Raw genomic sequence first — 18,342 nt, 5'->3', positions numbered from 1 at the left:
TCTCTCAAGGTGCCACTGGACTTGAATGTAGAATCACAGAATCATGGAGTTGGAAGGAGCCATAGAGGCCACCTAGTCCAACCCCCTGCTTAATGCAGGATCAGCCTAGAGCATCCCTGACAGGTGCTTGTCCAGCCTCTGCTTAAAGACTGCCAGTGAGGGGGCGCTCACCACCTCCACCTCCCTAGGTAGCCAATTCCACTGTCAAACGACTATTATAATTGATCTATCTACCAGAATAATAATAATAATAAGAGTTGGTTTTTATATGCTGACTTTCTCTACTTTTTAAGAAGAATCAAACTGGCTTACAATCACCTCCCCTTCCTCTCCCTACAACAGACACCTTGTGAGGTAGGTGGGGCTGAGAGCGGAGAGAACTGTGACTGGCCTAAGGTCACCCAGCAGGCTTCATGTGAAGGAGTGGGGAACTGAACCCGATTCACCACGCTGGCTCTCTGATTGGGGTGTAACTATTGAAACAAAATCAAAGGCCCTTTTTTCCTGAATTTGAAGGTGCCATTGGAATCTCAGACAATAGCAACTTCAGCCTGAGATGGAAGGCCTCGAAAGGTTCCCACTGCTGGTGTGAAAAGATCTGATGATTAAAAGGGCTAAACATCAAATCAAAAGCCAGACATGAAAGAAGAAACTCTGGCGTTCCTCATCTGCCTTTGGGACCTTGGGCGGTCCGAACCTTCTGCCTCTGGCTCTGAAGGGAAGTGGAACTTTTGGGCGCGCCAACAGAAGAAGGCAAGCTTAAGGTCCCCGTACCGCCCGCAGCTCTTTCTCATCTGTTCAGAGATGCCAGGCTGGGACTTCAGGAGCCGGAAAATAACAGAGAAACTACAAATGGGATAAGGAGTTCCAAAAAGTAAGGAGATGGAGGCTCTGACCTGGATAGCTCAGGCTAGCCTGATCTTGTCAGATCTCAGAAGCTAAGCAGGGTCGGCCCTGGTTCGTACTTGGATGGGAGACCACCAAGGAAGTCCAGGGTTGCTATGCAGAGGAAGGCAACAGAAAATCACCTCTGTTTGTCTGCCCTGACCTGGATGGCTCAAGCTAGCCTGATCCCGTCAAATCTCGGAAGCTAAGCAGGGTTCTCCCTGGTTTGTACTTGGATGGGAGACCACCAAGGAATACCAAGGTTGTTATGCAGAGGAAGGCACTGGCAAACCACCTCTGAACATCTCTTGCTTTGACCAAGATGGCTCAGGCTAGCCTGATCTCATCATATCTCGGAAGCTAAGGAGGGTTGTCCCTGGTTCGTTCTTGGATGGGAGACCACCAAAAAATAGCATGGTTGCTATGCAGAGGAAAGCACTGGCAAACCACCTCTGAATATCTCTTGCCTTGACCAGGATGGCCCAGGCTAGCCTGATCTCATCAGATCTCGGAAGCTAAGCAGGGTTCTCCCTGGTTCGTACTTGGATTGGAAACCACCAAGGAATACCAAGGTTGCTATGCAGAGGAAGGCACTGGCAAACCACCTCTGAACATCTCTTGCTTTGACCAGAATGGCTCAGGCTAGCCTGATCTCATCAAATCTCGGAAGCTAAGCAGGGTTGGCCTTGGTTCGTACTTGGATGGGAGACCACCAAGGAAGTCCAGGGTTGCCCTGCAAAGGCAGGCAATGGCATACTACCTCAGAACTTCTCTTGCCTTGAAACCCCTTTGGAGTTGCCATAAGTCAACTGCGACTTGATGGCAAAACACACACACAACAGTATTATGAGAACTGTGTTCTGATTGGTTTCTCGATTTGAGTGTGGGACCCACACAGCTGCCAACAACCTCTGGCTTCCATTCGCCTCAGTCAACGTGAGCGCATCCGCCGAGGCTTTCTCTTCCTCTATCGGGCCAGGCCAGAAAGGCCCCCTTTCCCCCCTCACAACAATAGAGGGGATTGTCATCCAGTTTGGAATGGAAAATGCTCAGGGACGTGCCGACTTACCATGGATCGCTGCTGTTCCTGCCACTGTCTCCGAAGATAAGATGCCGCAGGACACCGCCCTGGACAGCGGCCAACACCCCGCACGGTCCCCCCTACACAGCGGCGTCACGAGAAGGAGAAAGGAAAACAGGAGGGGTTGTTTGAGGCTGGCCTTTGGCATTCAAGAGAGCCCCATATCCCAGATCCCAATTCCCCAGACCCCGTTTCTTTCTTCTCTGCTTCGACCATAAGATTATATGCATTCCCAGTGCTGTATTCATAACTGAAAGTGTGGTTTGCATCTCTTCCCATTTTCCTGAAAACCCCACAGTGTGTGCAGGCCATGATAACATCACGAGGGACGGACGCCGTTGCTTTTGTTCCGCCGTCAAGGAAGAAAACATCAGCCCAATTTCCTGGCGACCAAGTTACCCGAGCAAATGTCACGAAGGGCGCGATTTTCTACAGCGGGTCTGAAGGCCCATAGCGATGACCCTGCGTGGATTTATTTAGAGGTTCGGCCAATTTCAGAGGGGTTATGTTAGAGGAAGGGGGCTTTGGGTTTCACTCTGGAGCCCTGGCTGGGACAATTCCTGGAAGACATCTGCAAAAAGTGTTGTGGGTAACGGGAGTGGCGTGGCTCGGTGGCAGAAAATCTGCTTGTCATGCAGAAGGTCCCAGGTTCAGTCCCCGGCATCTTAGGTTGAAAGGGTGGGATAAGGGTGGGATAAAAATGCATACATAGGCCTTTTATACAGAGACGTTTCCCTGCAGGCGCCCCTGCCAACTACTTCGGGTCTTCCTTTTGATTATGTGTGCATTTTGCGAATGTCAGAGATCCTCTCGCTTTCCCCCGGGGTTTTGCCCACGTTTTCCAGATTCTGGCAAAAAAAAGTCAGCAGGGTGACCACGGGGAAACGCCCCTGCATAAAAGGCCAAATAGTTCTTGCATTAGGCTTGCCAGTTCCTTACATTATATTCTGGTTCCTTGGTTGGGCCTGGAGGCAAAGTCCAAAAGAACCATGGGATTAGCGCCTAGGGTTGCCAACCTCCAGGTACTTGGTGGAGACCTCCTGCTAATACAACCAATCTCCAGCTGATAGAGATCAGCTCACCTGGAGAAAATAGCCTCTTTGGCAATTGGACTCTATGGCATTGAAGTCCCTCCCCTTCCCAAACCCTGTCCTCCCCAGGCTCTGCCCCAAAAACCTCCCACCGGTGGCGAAGAGGGAACTGGCAAAAGAGGCCAAAGCCTCCCCTGTCATTGCCTCCAGCTGGCGTTCAAAGGGTTACTACCTCTGAACATGAAGAAAAGTGGTCTGGTCCAGCAGGGCTCTTCTGATGTTCTTATGTTGTTAGTGGCCTTGGACCCAACCCAGTGGGAAAGCGCCCTGCCTACTCATGTGCAACCTCTGTAGTTTCCCCCCCGTGATTGGGTGCGACTCTTGTTCGTTCCCCTGTCTACCTGTGCAAAACCCATTAATTCTAATGAGCTGTGGCCCTGAACTGTGCCCCACAGAATCAGGCCAAGGGCCTCCTTCACACTGAGCCAGTTTGGAACAGAATGGAGCAGGTGCAGAGGAGAGCGAAGAGGATGATCAGGGGGCCTGGAGACCAAGCCCTATGAGGAAAGGCTGAGGGAATTGGGAATGTTCAGTCTGGAGAAGAGGAGGTTGAGGGCGGACATGATTGCTCTCTTGAAGTATCTGAAGGGCTGTCACTTAGAGGAGGGCAGGGAGCTGTTTCTGTTGGCAGCAGAGAAGAGGACTCGCAATAATGGGTTTAAATGGAGGGCGGAAAGGAACCAGCTGGATATTGGGGTGGGGGGATTTTTTTACAGTAACAGTTGTTTGATAGCGGAATCATCTGCCTTGGGATGTGGTGGGCTCCCCCTTACTGGCAGTCTTCAAGCAGCAGCTGGACAAACTATGTCAGGGATGCTCTAGGCTGATCCTGCATTGAGCAGGGGGTTGGACTAGATGGCCTCTATGGCCCCTTCCAACTTTGTGATTCTATGTGGTGTAGTAGTTAGGAGCAGTGGACTCTAATTTGGTGAACCGGGTTGGTTTCCCCACTCCTCTACCTGAAGCCAACTGGGTGACCTTGGGTCAGTCGCAGTTCTCTCCGAACTCTCTCAGCCCCACCTACCTCACAAGGTGTTTGTTGTGGGGAGAGGAAGGGAAGGCGATTGTCAGCCACTTTGAGACTCCTTAAAGGTGGAGAAGAGCAGGGTATAAAGACCAACTCTTCTTCTTCTTTACTTTGACGTTACCTTTTTTTGCACGATGCCGTACTTGAGCTCTGGGCTTTCGCTGAAAAGGAAGCTCTGGATTTTCCACTCCTCGCTGAAGCAGCCGAGGCTGGAGCCGAACAGAAGGATTTTTAGGTCCTTAATTAAAAAGAGGAAACAGAAAGGGGGAGGGGGGAGAATGAGTGAAAAGGGACGGGGGGGGGAGAGAAACCCCCCTCTCCGTGTATGAAAGGAAGGCGAACAGAGATCTATTTTTACAGCCCTTTCCAAGAAGAAAAGAGGAACGCTGTAGCACAGTGCCTCAGCCCACATTTTTAATTCCCTGTTTTATTTAAGAAATTTAAATTTAAGAAAGAAATAGACAAGCTGGAACGTGTCCAGAGAAGGGCAACAAAGATGGAAGCTCTCCTTCCCTGGAGGTTTTTAAGAAGAGGCTAGATGGCCATCTGTCAGCAATGCTGATTCTATGTCCTTAGGCAGATCAGGAGAGGGAGGGCATCTTAGCCATCTTCTCGGCATGGAGTAGGGGTCACTGGGGTGTGTGCTGGGGAGATAGTGGTGAATTTCCTGAATTGTGCATGGGGTTGGACTAGATGATCCTGGTGGTCCCTTCCAACTCTATGATCCTGTGATTCTATAAATACTGTATGTAGCTGGATTATTCAGCTGAGGAGTCCGCTTTACCTTCCCTAACAACGTTCCCTTGGAGTAAACTGTTCTGTGTCACTGCCACTACGGGAGTTTTTGGCTGGGGGGTGGAGGGATCCAGGCAGCGTAAATCATTTCCAGGAAGGCCTAATCGCAAGGCAAACAGAAAACCGCCGGTGCTCCGGGAGAGGCCAGGAACACAATAAAGCTGCAAAGTGCACTTTCCAGGGGGCTCGTGTTCTGCCCCTTTGGCTGACTAATGTTTGTTTTCATTGGTATTTATAATTCAATTTGCATTTTTTTCCCTTAATGCCTCAGGTATAAATGGTTTTCCAACTCTTAAATGGCAGGCCGTTAGCTTGACTTCTCTAAACGCTGGTGCGCAGAGCTGGCGATCAGCCGCTCCACTAGGGTTGCCAACCTCCAGGTAATAGCTGGAGATCTCCTGTTTTGACCACTGATCTCCAGCCGATAGAGATCAGTTCCCCTGGAGAAAATGGCCGCTTTGGCAACTGGACTCTATGGCATTGAAGCCACTCCCCTCCCCAAACCCCGCCCTCCTCAAGCTCTGCCCCAAAAACTTCCCACCGGTGGTGAAGAGGGACCTGGCAACCCTATCCGTTGCGCCACATGTGGTGTTTTTTGAACGGTTGCCAAACAGGGAAGCAGGGTTGCCAACCTCCAGGTGGGGCCCAGAATTTCAACTGATCTCCAGACTGCTGAGATCAGTTCCCCTGGAGAAAAACTGCTGCTTTGGAGGGTGGGCCCTGTGGCATTAGGCTAGGGTTGCCAACCTCCAGGTGGGTCCTGGAGACTGCCTGAAATGACAACTGATCTCCAGACAGCAAAAATCAGTCACCCTGGAGAAAATGGTTGCTTTGAAGGGTGGGCTGTACGGCGTTGCACTACGTTTGCTAACCCCCAGGGGTCATCCACAAACTCTGCAGGAGGTTGCTAGATGCTCAGGACCCTCCCCAAATGAGCAGGTAATGTTAATTTGTAAATTAATGTGGGGGGGGAGACAACATTGTGAAAAGTACAGAATGTGCTTACTGTCTCCAGGAGATCTGGAGTTTGCAGAAAAAGGGGAAATGCCGACCAGCTTGAATTTATCATTCTAAGCAGGGGAGATTAGGGTTGGGGGGGCATGGATCTGAATCAAGGAAGTTATAATCTTTCCAGGGCTCTGCCTGCTTTAAAGTTAAAGCTTTGCATCTGAGGCCGCAAAGCTCTCAAAAAATCCCATCCAAAGACCCTGGAGACTTGGGCATGGGATCTACTTGCTGGCAGTCTTCAAGCAGCGGCTGGACGAACTCTTGTCAGGCATGCTCTAGGCTGATCCTGCGTTGAGCAGGGGGTTGGACTAGATGGCCTCTATGGAACCTTCCAAATCTATGATCCCACGATTCTACTCCGGATTGGTTGCACCGGACGTCACTGGGACGAGACGTCTACCGCATCACTTACTCTGGCCAGGCAGAAGTCAATGGGCTTCGATTTTACTTGCAGCACAAACAGCGCCGAAGGATCCGGGATGTTGCAAATCTCCACGGCAGGCACTTCGTCCTCGACATCAACTACAGGTGGGGGAGAAGGAGAACAGACTATTCAGTGTCCAGCACGTGTGACTGAAAATCTGCCATCAGTTTTCTCAGTTTCAGCAAGATGAACCAAGTGTGTCTGTGTGCGCGAGGGTGGGAGTGTACAGTGGGAGGAGAGAATCTGCAGAAATTGCCACCCTCCCTTAAGAAAACTTAAATGTCCTTCAGTTTTCAGAATGTGCTTAGATGCAGGGTGATCAAAAGGACAGGGGAGGAAAAAGACAGAGGTCGTTTATGCAAGGGTACTTTCACACACACCCCTCGGTTGTTTCTTGGAGTTATGCATGAGTTTTCCGTCCATTACAGATGACCTCGCTGCCAGCCCTCATAAATCCTGGACCTTCCCTTTCCTCTGTTAACCTGATTCTTCCCTCTTGCCTGAGCTCAGCCAGGGTGAAATCACCGTGCATAAGGCAAAGTGCGGGATAACCAAGGTTGGTTTCGCTCACAGCCAATGACAAAGCAGCGTGTCCAGAGGCATTCAAATGCTTCCTGGGAGCTCTTTCTGAGCAGAAGAAGAAAGGCTTTTTCAGATCGCTCCGGGGTTTTTTTTTTTGTTTTAAGTTCTTAAAATGATTTTGTATGCGGCGATTGGGTTTTGGAGGAAGGTAACTTTTTTCTCACTACAGCCAATTACGAAGCAGCATTTCAAGGGGCGGGGATTCAGATACATCCTGATTTGAGCTTGGAGACTGCTGGTAAATAGAAAAGTGTGGGTCCAGCGAACAACAAACCTCAGGTAAAACTCCCATGCCTAAACGACCAGAGAGTCTTGTGGAAAGAAGCAAAAGAAAGGACAGATCTAGACATGCAGGTTTAGTAAAGCAGCTAGATTGGAGTCCAGTAGCACCTGAGAGGCCAGCAAGATTTTGGGGGTATAAGCTTTCGAGAATCAATGTTCCCTTTGTCAGATACAAGCAGTAATGGAGGTCCCTATCTGACGATGGGAGTTTTGACTCTCAAAAGTTTATACCCTGAAAAACTTGTTGGACTTCAAGGTGCTACTGGACTCCAATCTAGCTGTTCTACTTTTGACCGACATGGCTACCCTCTAAAACTATCTTCATGGAAGGTACGGTTTAGGGGAGCTTAACCGATACAATACTAAAAACAGTGGGTGTAACGCTGGAGAATTTGCCCCTGGGTCTGAAAAGTTTGACGACCGCTGGTTTAAATTCCCAGGTGAGCGCATTTAGGCCAAGTGCTAGGGAAAATTCCTTAGCTATACCAAGAAGGGGGGGAACCGTTCGAGGAGATCGTGAAATCTCATTCCACGGAGGTTTCCCGGAGAAGGGACATCAACCCCCCCCCAAAAAAACAGCGCAGAAAACATAAAACAGGTAAGGGTGTAAGACGACATACCTAACTCTAATTCATCATCGCCCAAGCTGCCTTGACTGGAAATGGACTTCAGAGTCTTTCTGGATGGAAAACAAATTAAGCAACGAGTTACCTAAAAGAACCGGTCAGTTTAATGAAGACGTTTTTGTACCACTTTCCCCAGTCGGCTCAAAGAAGTTCCCAATAAGAACAAAGCACAAAAATCAGATTGCCACCTAAAACTCAGAACAGCCGTAAACACGGATCAGCGAGCCAAAAGGAAACTATAGAGATCACGAAGAGCCCTGCTGGACAGTTCTGGTTTGCAGGCTTGCCAAAAGAGCAACAAAGATGATATAGCCCCTCACCGAGCAGCCTGTCCCACAGAGATGGGGCTGCCACAGAAAAGGCCCTTCCTCGGGCCAATACAAACCTACATACCCTCAGATGGAGACCAGACCTTCTGGATGAGAGAAGGTCCGACCGATTTATATCAATGTTTGCTGAGTAGAGTGTGTTGGTGGATTGTATTTACAATGTACAACTGTTTTACAACACCCAACATTTGTCTTTTTTTTCTCAAACTGTTATTGAGTCGTGACCCTTGGTTTAAATAAGTAACTGGAGAGCAATTTAAAACAATACCCGCCTGCAAATTCAGCCCTGGCTGTTTGTTCATGCAGACTTTGTACTACTTTTGGGGTCTAGTTCTTGTTCCATTTAGACCTGTTAACTTGCCTCGCCCTGATTTGCAATTCATAGTTACGGTGTGAATCATATTTAAGCTTTCCAATGCCAGACACAGCTGTACTGAATCCAGAGGTTTGCTGAGCCAATTGCAGATTTTTTTACTGACTGGGACCAAGCCCGATCGACTGAACTCACAGCAGAACCCAAACAGAACCAAAATGTTGACTCCCTGATATTATCTGTCAATGGAAATACTATTCATTGGAAAATCTTTAGGGTATGACTGGAAGGCACATAATCAGTGTTGCCAGATCTGGGTTGGGAAATACCTGGAGATTTGGGGGATAGAGCCTGGAGAGTTTGGGGTTGGGGAGGGGAGGGACCTCAGCAGGGTACAATGAAATACAGTCCACCTTCCAAAGGAGCTATTTGCTCCAGGGGAACTGATCTAACAGTTAGGGCGGTTCCTCAGTGGAACAGGCTTCCTCGGGAGATGGTGAGCTCTCCTTCCCTGGCGGTTTTTAAGAAGAGGCTAGATGGCCATCTGTCAGCAATGCTGATTCTATGACCTTAGGCAGATCATGAGGGAGGGCACCTTGGCCATCTTCTGGGCATGGAGCAGGGGGTCACTGGGGGTGTGGAGGGGGAGGTAGTTTGGAATTTCCTGCATTGTGCAGGGGGGTGGACTAGATGACCCTGGTGGTCCCTTCCAACTCTTTGGTTCTATGATTCTGTTGTCTGGAGACCATTAGTAGTTCCACGTGATCTCCAGCCACCACCTGTAGGTTAGCAACCCTACATAACCAAGCAAGCTTATAGAAGTTATGCAGGTCTGGGTTTGGCCCATGCTTGGACAGGAGACCTTCTTAGAACTTTCTGCTGTGAGCTCAAAGGAAGAAAAGCAGGAAATGAATTAGTAAACTGTTCTTAAAAAAAAAAACCTCAGGATCTTCTGTGTATAGCCTTGTATTGTAGGTGGCTTCTTGCATCAAACAGACTTTAGCAATCTTCTGGATAGCAGCTCAGATCTGTTCCAGGCATCAGTTTATTATCTGGGGAAAATACCAACCCGAGCTTAACGGGGACAACTTCTAACGGGCGCTATCCCAGATCTGGGATTCCACAAATTTCCAGTACACCAACAGGCATTGTGTCATTACCTCAAGAACGGCTTGCTTGCTGCAGACCTCTCTTTCATTTCCTCTCTTGGCTTTTATTATTTTTTTAGAAGGAGGGGGGCAAAGAAAGGAACACCCGCATGACACTTCAGATTTTCCTAGGTTGGTTTTTGGCACCCAGAGGGCAGGCAGGTTGCCCATCCCAAAAGAACCTAAAATGCCGTCCTCTCATTTTCTATCCCAGAAAAAAAAAGCTTTCAGAAGTGGATTCAACAGTACGTGGCGGAATCCGCACAATGACTATATATGTACAGGCTCGGGGTGGAAAATGAATCATCCGTGCTAGGAATGAGTCAAAGCATCAGAATCCTGCCAACCATCTGAGATGAAGAAGATCGGTCACAATATGGAAATGAAAGAGCTGAAAGGAAATAAAAATGGATTACAGTGATATGGGGGGCGATTACAGTTAGAGTTGTTCAACAGTGGAATGAGCTACCTAGGGAGGTGGTGAGCCTGTACGGCCCCTTCCAACTCTATGATTCTATGAAATACGGTCAGCTTTGTCGAAAAACGGATGCATGAATTGAAAGACTAATTTCAGTGACCCGTAAACTGTTTGTGTTTGTCTGTTAAGGGCCGTCAAGTCGCTTCGAACTCATGGTGAGCCTATGTATTAATGTCCTCCAAAATGTCCTATTGTTAATAGCCTTGTTCAGATCTTGCAAACTGAGAGCCGTGGCTTCCTTTATAGAGTCAATCCATCTCAGGTTGGGTCTTCCTCTTTTCCTGCTGCCTTCCACTTTTCCCAGCCTTATTGTCTTTTCTGGTGACTGCTGTCTTCTCATAATGTGACCAAAGTACAATAGCCTCAGTTTAGTCATTTTAGCTTCTAGGGAGAGTTCAGGGTTGATTTTATCGAGAACCCACTGATTTGTCTTTTTGGCAGTCCACGGTATCTGAAAACTCTCCACCAATACCACATTTCAAGCTACCGGAGGGTTACCTGTAGGATTCATTGGATATAGGTAAAAGGTAAAGGTAGTCCCCTGTGCAAGCACCGAGTCATTACTGACCCATGGAGTGATGTCTGCCTGTAGGATTCATTGGATATAGGTAAAAGGTAAAGGTAGTCCCCTGTGCAAGCACCGAGTCATTACTGACCCATGGGGTGATGTCACATCCTGACGTTTACTAGGCAGTAAGTTTACTAGGCAGTTTACAGGGTGGTTTGCCATTGCCTTCCCCGGTCGTCTACACTTTACCCCCAGCAAGCTGGGTACTCATTTTACCGACCTCGGAAGAATGGAAGGCTGAGTCAACCTTGAGCCGGCTACCTGAAACCAACTTCTGTCGAGATCGAACACAGGTCGGGAGCAGAGCTTGGACTGCAGTACTGCAGCTTCCAACTCTGCGCCACAGGGCTCACTCATTGGATATATACATCCAAAAAACAGAAGCCAGGGAAAAACAGGGAGGGAGGGGCAGGAATTTTATTTATTTCCAGCATTTTTTAACCCGCCTTTCATTGTTTATTGAATGCTCCATCCTGTTGATTGTACTGACTCACTCTGTGCAATCCACCTTGTGTCCCAGAGAGAAAGGACTATAAATAATGTCAATAAAATAAATAATACATCAATTGAACAGAAGCCTTGCTCAGGAAAAGCCCCATCTGGCCCTGCCAACTCTCTAAAAATACTCAGTGGGCTCCAGGAAAGGTGTCGCCGAGCACCACAGCGCCCACAAGGACCAAGCTGGAGACCCTTGCTTGGGGTTTTACAAGCCATCTCCAGGACCGTATCACTCCCATCTCTCAACCTACTTGCTTACACGCGTGGTGAGGGCAAGGAGAAAACCCTACAAGCGGTGCGTACTATGCTAAGGAAGCAATCCATCACATCAGGAAAACGCCCCAGGAAGCAAAAAGGTCTCATCGTAAGGAAACCCTGCGGTGTTCTCCATAGCCTGACAAGCCTTCCCTTTTGATCTCGGGACATCGAGGGCCCGGTGTTTCCGAGAATGGCGAGGCCCCGGGAGAAAGGCCCGCTGTTTGTACAATAATGCATACTTCCTCAACAGCTTCCTATTTCCGATACAAGACAAATAAACAGAAGAGTTTATAAAACGAGGAAAAGGTCAGCGGCGGATTCAAAAACCGTAAACGGTGAGTGGAAGGAGAAGACGCGGCTTGGCGTTGTCAGTTTCACGGGTCCTCCTCGATGGCAGAGTAGCGCATCTCTCTTCCAAAAAATCCCCCTAGGTCAGTGGTTCCCAACCTTTTTTTGACCATGGACCACTAGGACTTTTTTGTTCGGTGCAGGGACCCCAAGGTTCAAAATAAAAATTCCGAGAATTTGAAAATAAACTTTAATCATAACTGTTAGTTAAACATTAAACTTAGAATAATATTTGAATATATATATATTTATAATAGAGAACTTTTAATTGAAAATATTAATTTATTATGGGTTTATAACTTTGTTTTGCGGACCTTAATTTAGTTCTCGCGGACCCCTGGGGGTCCACGGACCCCTGGTTGGGAACCAGTGCCCTAGGTCAACGGAGTGAAACCTGCAGGCACGTTGGGGAGGTGGAGAAAGGGCGGTGGGCGCCCCCCACCAAAATGAGCGTCGTGTGGGTGGGGCCAGTCACCAAAGGATGACCAAGAGGGAATGTTTCCTCCCACCGGTGGATTCTAAAACGGAGAGGGACATTGATCTGCGCATATACTCCTGAGTGAGCTGGAAAAGATAAAAGATGCATCACCCTCGTCAATGAGACTGCTAGATCAACAAAGGGAAAGTAGTGCATGTGTGGAGGTGCCACACATTAGGGAGGGGCCGTGGCTCAGTGGTGGAGCATCTGCTTGGCATGCAGAAGGTCCCAGGTTCAATCCCCGGCATCTCCAGTTAAAGGGACCAGGCAGGTAGGTGATGTGAAAGACCCCTGCCTGAGACCCTGGAGAGCCGCTGCCGGTCTGAGTAGACAAGACTGACTTTGATGACCCGAGAGTCTAATTCAGTATAAGGCAGCTTCATGTGTTCATGGATTTACTTATGTTCTGGGGAGGGGCCGTGGCTCAGTGATAGAGCATCTGCTTGGCACACAGAAAGTCCCAGGTTCAATCCCCAGCCTCTCCAGTTAAAGGGACCAGGCAAGGTGGTGATGTGAAAGACCTCCGCTTGAGACCCTGGAGAGCCGCTGCTGGTCTGAGTAGACAATGCTGACTTTTATGGACCGAGGGTCTGACTCAGTATAAGGCAGCTTCATGTGTTCATGCAGGCTTGCTGGAAAGATAACGAAGGACAGGTGAACCATGTAAGTCACCCAGAGTTCCCTGAAGGACGTGGTGCAAATGTAAGAACAACCGCCGCATTGGTTTCGTTTGAGCACCCAGGGTGTCGTCAACGGACCCACTTGATATTAATTCATCCGGCATTTTTTTAGCATTAATTTATTCCAGCAAAAAGCAAACTCTCGCTGTCGCCGCCTCCACACCTCTGGGAGCGTTTTTAAAAACCCGGTTTGTTTTTGTGTGTGAGCATAAGTGTGTGGAGTGAGTGGGTGGAAAACATGGCTCCCACAGAGACCGTTGTGTGGAAAGCACAGCCCACATCCTATAAGACATAAATTCGTGTGCATCCACAGTTCCTTTTTTGCTTTTATGCCCCCGGGAAAGGGAGGGACCCTTCTGTTGTCTGGAGAGCCTCTCTCTTTTCCAAACTGGAATTCAAGCCTTGGGTTTGGCCTGGCAGACACAGGTCTTGGGAAAAGGACGTACGGATGCTACTACTAATTTTTAAATTATTATTTATACAAGACTGCAAGGAATTGTGGGCGGGATGAATGATTTGGAAATGCTTTCTCCCAACACACACACACCCTTCACCAGCGTGGTGTAGTGGTTGAGAGCGGTGGACTCTGATCTGGAGAGCCGGGTTTGATTCCCCACTCCTCCACATGAGCAGCGGACTCTCATCTGGTGAACCGGGTTGGTTTCCCCACTCCTCCACATGAACAGTGGACTGTAATCTGGAGAGCCATGTTTAATTCCCCACCCCTTTACATGAGTGGCGGATTCTAATCTGGAGAACTGGGTTAAGAACATAAGAAAAGCCATGCCGGATCAGACCAAGGCCCATCAAGTCCAGCTGTCTGTTCACACAGTGGCCAACTAGGTGTCTCTAGGAAGCCCCCAAACAAGACAACTGCAGCAGCACCATCCTGCCTGTGTTTCACAGCACCTAACAGAATAGGCCTGATCCTGGAGAGAATAGGTAAGCATCATGACTAGTATTCATTTTGACTAGTAGCCATGGATAACCCTCTCCTCTGTGAACATGTCCACTCCTCTCTTAAAGACTTCCAAGTTGGCAGCCATCACCACATCCTGGGGCAGGGAGTTCCACAGTTTAACTATGCGTTGTGTGAAGAAATACTTCCTTTTATCTGTTTTGAATCTCTCACCCTTCAGCTTCAGCAGATGACCCCACGTTCTGGTATTATGAGAGAGGGAGAAAAGCTTCTTCCTGTCCACTCTCTCCATACCGTGCATAATTTTATAGACCTCTATCATGTCTCCCCTTAACCGTCTTCTTTCCAGGCTAAACAGCCCTAAGCGTTTTAACTGCTCCTCATAGGGCAGTTTCTCTAGTCCCCTGATCCTTTTGGTTGCTCTTTTCTGCACCTTCTCAAGCCCACTCTGGCCCACTCCCACATGCAGCCTGCTGGGCAACCTTGGGCTAGTCATAGTTCTCTCTGCCTCACAACTTATCTGTCATGTGCCTTGCCTTCATCCTTCTCACTATCCCCCATCATAAAAGCTAGAATCTGGATTTCGCTGGTGGGTTTGAAAACCTGTTCTCTTAGGGTTGATGGTTCCTATTCAGAGATTTTCAAGCAGGCCTGCAATTCTCTGCTTTGTCTCTTCCCCAGATGCAGGCAAAGAGGAAGAAAATAACCAGAAGGCCGGGACGGATGAATCGCCAGGAGAGGCTTTGGGAAATGTCAAGCCACAGGTTTGAAACAAAACGGGGAATGAAAAGAATGAGAAAAGAATGTCTTGGCTCCAGTAATGGAAAGGGTTGGGGGAAGAAAAGGTCCCTGGCTGCAGTAACGGCCGCTGACCCACCAGAAATTAAGGGTCAGATGCTACTTGGCCATAGGGGCCAATTTGTGAGATACAAATTGTGACCCTGGTTGCTTATGTTACAAACTAGTAGCTCATAGGAAAAAATGAAAGATCAGTCTGTCTGCCTGCCTGTCTGTCTATCTATCTATCGGCTTGAGAAACACTAATGCTAGGGACTATCAGCAAGGGAAATCTCTTTCTCTCTGTCTCTCTGGGAACTCATGGTAGCCTATGTGGTTCTCCCTTCCCTATGTTAATCTCTCTAACAACCCTGGCAATTGGTTCAAAATTATTTACTGTGTTTCACGTTGGAGTGGAAATTTGAACCTGGGTCTCCCAGATTCTGGCCCGATACGCTAACCACTATGCCACAATGCCTCCATCGACTCCAAGGTTCAGTTTCCGACAGAGATGCTCTTTTGAAACCAAGAGTTGAAGGCAAAAGCCTTCCCTGCTTGTTAGCTTGACCTATCACTAGGAATTCTGAGATATACTTCCCCTACAGCTGGGGGTTCCATTTCTGCCATCATTCCTGTTGACAGGCCTTTAGTCTGCATACACTTCTTTTTTCCCAAGCTACAACATCTGGGCGTTGCAAAACTGCGGTATTGTCCAAAGAAGGCCTTTTTGCTCTAAAATGATATCCAGTTTCCTCGAATCACCCAATTACCATGAGAGAAAATCCTCTCTCATCCATTATTTATTTATGTTGAGAGCCAGTGTGGTGTAGTGGTTAAGAGCGGTGGTTTGGAGCAGTGGACTCTGATCTGGAGAACCGGGTTTGATTCCCCACTCCTCCACATGAGCAGCAGAGGCTAAGCTGGTGAACCGGGTTGGTTTCCCTACTCCTCCACATGAAGCCAGCTGGGTGACCATAGGCTACTCACACTCTCTCAGCCCCACCTACCTCACAGGGTGTCTGTTGTGGGGAGGGGAAGGGAAGGTGATTGTAAGCTGGTTTGAGCCTCCCTTAAGTGGTAGAGAAAGTTGGCATATAAAAACCAACTCTCCTTCTTGTTGTTTTATGTGATTTTTAGGGTGCTCTTCCAGACTAGGTCCGGCTCATAATTCTATGAACTCTGTAACAACCCCCGCCCCACTTTTTTTAAGATGAAAGAAGGCCCCGGCGTTTCAGCCTTTCCTTCTGAGGAAGGTGTCCGAAACCAGCTTCAGAGAGAGTGACTCCTTTACGTAAAGGTCAGCCATCTCTGGTGTTTTCCGCATTACTCAGAGGATTTTGGCCCCAGCGCCTGCAGTTTGATACAGGGCAAAAGCAAACTGCAAGACAACACAGCACTGACCGGCGAGGGGCCGATCGCTTTTAAAAGAGAGCCCTCTGCTGATATTCCAGACACGCTGCGGGCATCTCGGATTAGAGATGAAGGCATTTGCGAGACGTAATTTCGGCGGGGGGGGGGGGACTCACATGAAGGTGGACGTTACATACAGAGAGACCAGACGCATTTCGGCCTGAAAAGGCCTTCCTCAGTGGTCATAAATACAGAAAGTTAAAAAAACATTGGGAAATAAACCTTATGAGACTCACGATTAGGGTTAACAGTTTGCATCAAGCCACACAAAACATTAGATAAAAATATCTCATAAAATTTATCTCCGGATGTGTTTTTTAACTTTCTGTATTTATGACCACTGAGGAAGGCCCATTCAGGCCGAAACGCATCTGGTTTAGCATTGGTCATGTACATTGATTGCATATCACATGAACACACATGAAGCTGCTTTATACTGAATCAGACCCTTGATCCAAGTCAGTATTGTCTATTCAAACCGGCAGCTGCTCTCCAGGGTCTCAGGCAGGGGTCTTTCACATTACCTACTTCCCTAGTCCCTTTAACTGGAGATGGCGGGGATTGAACCTGCTACCTTCTGCATGCCAAGCAGATGCTCTACCACTGAGCCACAGCCCCTCCCCAAACTGTGTATCAACTGTGTATAAGAATTTTATAATTGATATTTTTATATGTAGGCTGTATGGGAAGCCATGAAGGAGCTAGACAAGATTCTTAAATGTAAGGATGTGTCACTGGCAACCAAATTTAAGTTAATTCATGCCATCGTATTCCCTATTACTATGTATGGGTGTGAAAGCTGGACAATGAATAAAGCTGATAGAAAGAAAGTAGATTCCTTTGAAATGTGGTGTTGGAGGAGAGTGTTACGGATACCCTGGACTGCCCAAAAAAATGAATCAGTGGGTTATAGATCAAATCAAGCCTGATCTGTCCCTAGAAGCTAAAGTGACTAAACAGAGGCTGTCGTACTTTGGTCACATTATGAGAAGGCAAGAGCCCCTAGAAAAGACAGTCATGCTAGGAAAAGTTGAGGGCAGCAGGGAAAGAAGAAGGCCCAACAAGAGATGGATTGACTCTATAAAGGAAGCCACGGCCCTCAATTTGCAAAACCTGAGCAAGGCTGTTAAGGATAGGACGTTTTGGAGGACAGAGATTCATCATAGGGTCACCATGTGTCGGAAGCGACTTGAAGGAACTTAACACACACACACATTCTAGGCCCTGTCTTTTAAAACCATTTTATACTGTACGCCTTGCAACAAATGTAATTATTTTGTTATAATGAATAGTTTGTAGCTCAACCTTTGAAGCTCTCTTGACATATTTGGTTGAGGTTTTTTCCCCTTTCCCCCCACCTTTTTTTGTTGCTCTAGTGCAGGAGAGTCAGCCTGTAAGCTCTCTGTATGTAACGTGGTAAGAGAATCTGGGGTTGAGGGATGCCCTACCTCAACTGGGGGGGGGGGCTGGAAACCCTACTTGTGACCCTGCAGGGGAGGCTGCGTACCCCCAGTGAGGGTCACGACTCCTGGCTGAAGACCACTGTTCTTTTCTGTCTCCACTTAACACCAAAACCTGCTCCAGACTCATAGCTGAGATCGTAAGCTTGGGGCAGGGACTGAGATCTCTAGCCAGGAAGCAGTACCCACATTGACGGAGACGTATGAGCTGCTCCATGCAAATACCGCATAAACGTTATCTCGCAAGGCCTCCGTCACGTTCCTACCTGCAGTCCAAAAACTGACCATCACTCTTTCTGGATGAGCTCTCTTTTCTCTCCCTTCCATCTCCCAGGGGTTTCTGAAAACCAGTTAACCAGTAGCTTTTCTCGTGTGCCTCCATATCGCAGCTGGATGCGGATTTCCTGACTTCATCTTGGGGTCTGCCAAGCGGGTCGTTTTCGTCGTGGATGGAGTTTCTGGCTTTCCCGTCCACTCGGCTTGCATGGGGGCTGAACCACATCTTGGAGGAATGCTCCTTCCCTACGTCTGGGGAACTGGCAGAGTCTAAAGCGAGGAGACTCGCAGATTGTCTGGCGGTTCCTTTAGTCTCTTGGAAATCATCGCTCGGCACGCCAAAAGAGCTCTTTGTATGGTCTTCCTCTCGGAGCTGGGCTGTATTACTGACTCCAGAGGGTCGCTTCAGATGCCTTCTTTTCAAAGAATCCTAAAAGATGTTGTCCAGAAAGAAGACGTATGGTCAAGAGGCCCAATGTACGTGCTGACATTAAGCAAAGACCCTGAAGGTTTCCAAATTGAGGTTTGTACGGCAGCCATTCTGGAAAGCCAGTGTACCTCTGACGTTCATAAGAAATACAAGATTTTCACCGGGATCTAT

At 48.2% G+C, this 18,342-nt stretch overlaps 1 protein-coding gene across 1 annotated transcript in view; it reads right to left on the bottom strand.

The window, feature by feature from the left end:
• Positions 1–18,342, bottom strand: part of MINDY4 (MINDY lysine 48 deubiquitinase 4) — a 74,188-nt gene that overhangs the window by 40,926 nt on the left and 14,920 nt on the right. The window contains exons 5-9 of the mRNA XM_056857137.1: positions 17,732–18,171; positions 7,796–7,854; positions 6,300–6,409; positions 4,206–4,322; positions 1,955–2,046 (exon numbers count right to left, since the gene is read on the bottom strand). Of these exons, the coding sequence (XP_056713115.1) occupies positions 1,955–2,046; positions 4,206–4,322; positions 6,300–6,409; positions 7,796–7,854; positions 17,732–18,171 (818 nt within the window). The remainder of the gene's footprint in view (positions 1–1,954; positions 2,047–4,205; positions 4,323–6,299; positions 6,410–7,795; positions 7,855–17,731; positions 18,172–18,342) is intronic.

This window comes from Euleptes europaea, chromosome 11 (genome assembly GCF_029931775.1).
Source record: "Euleptes europaea isolate rEulEur1 chromosome 11, rEulEur1.hap1, whole genome shotgun sequence".
Classification (NCBI taxonomy): domain Eukaryota; kingdom Metazoa; phylum Chordata; class Lepidosauria; order Squamata; family Sphaerodactylidae; genus Euleptes; species Euleptes europaea.
The sequence above is the reverse complement of the archived record's forward strand: the minus strand, read 5'-3'. Positions and strand labels throughout refer to the sequence as shown.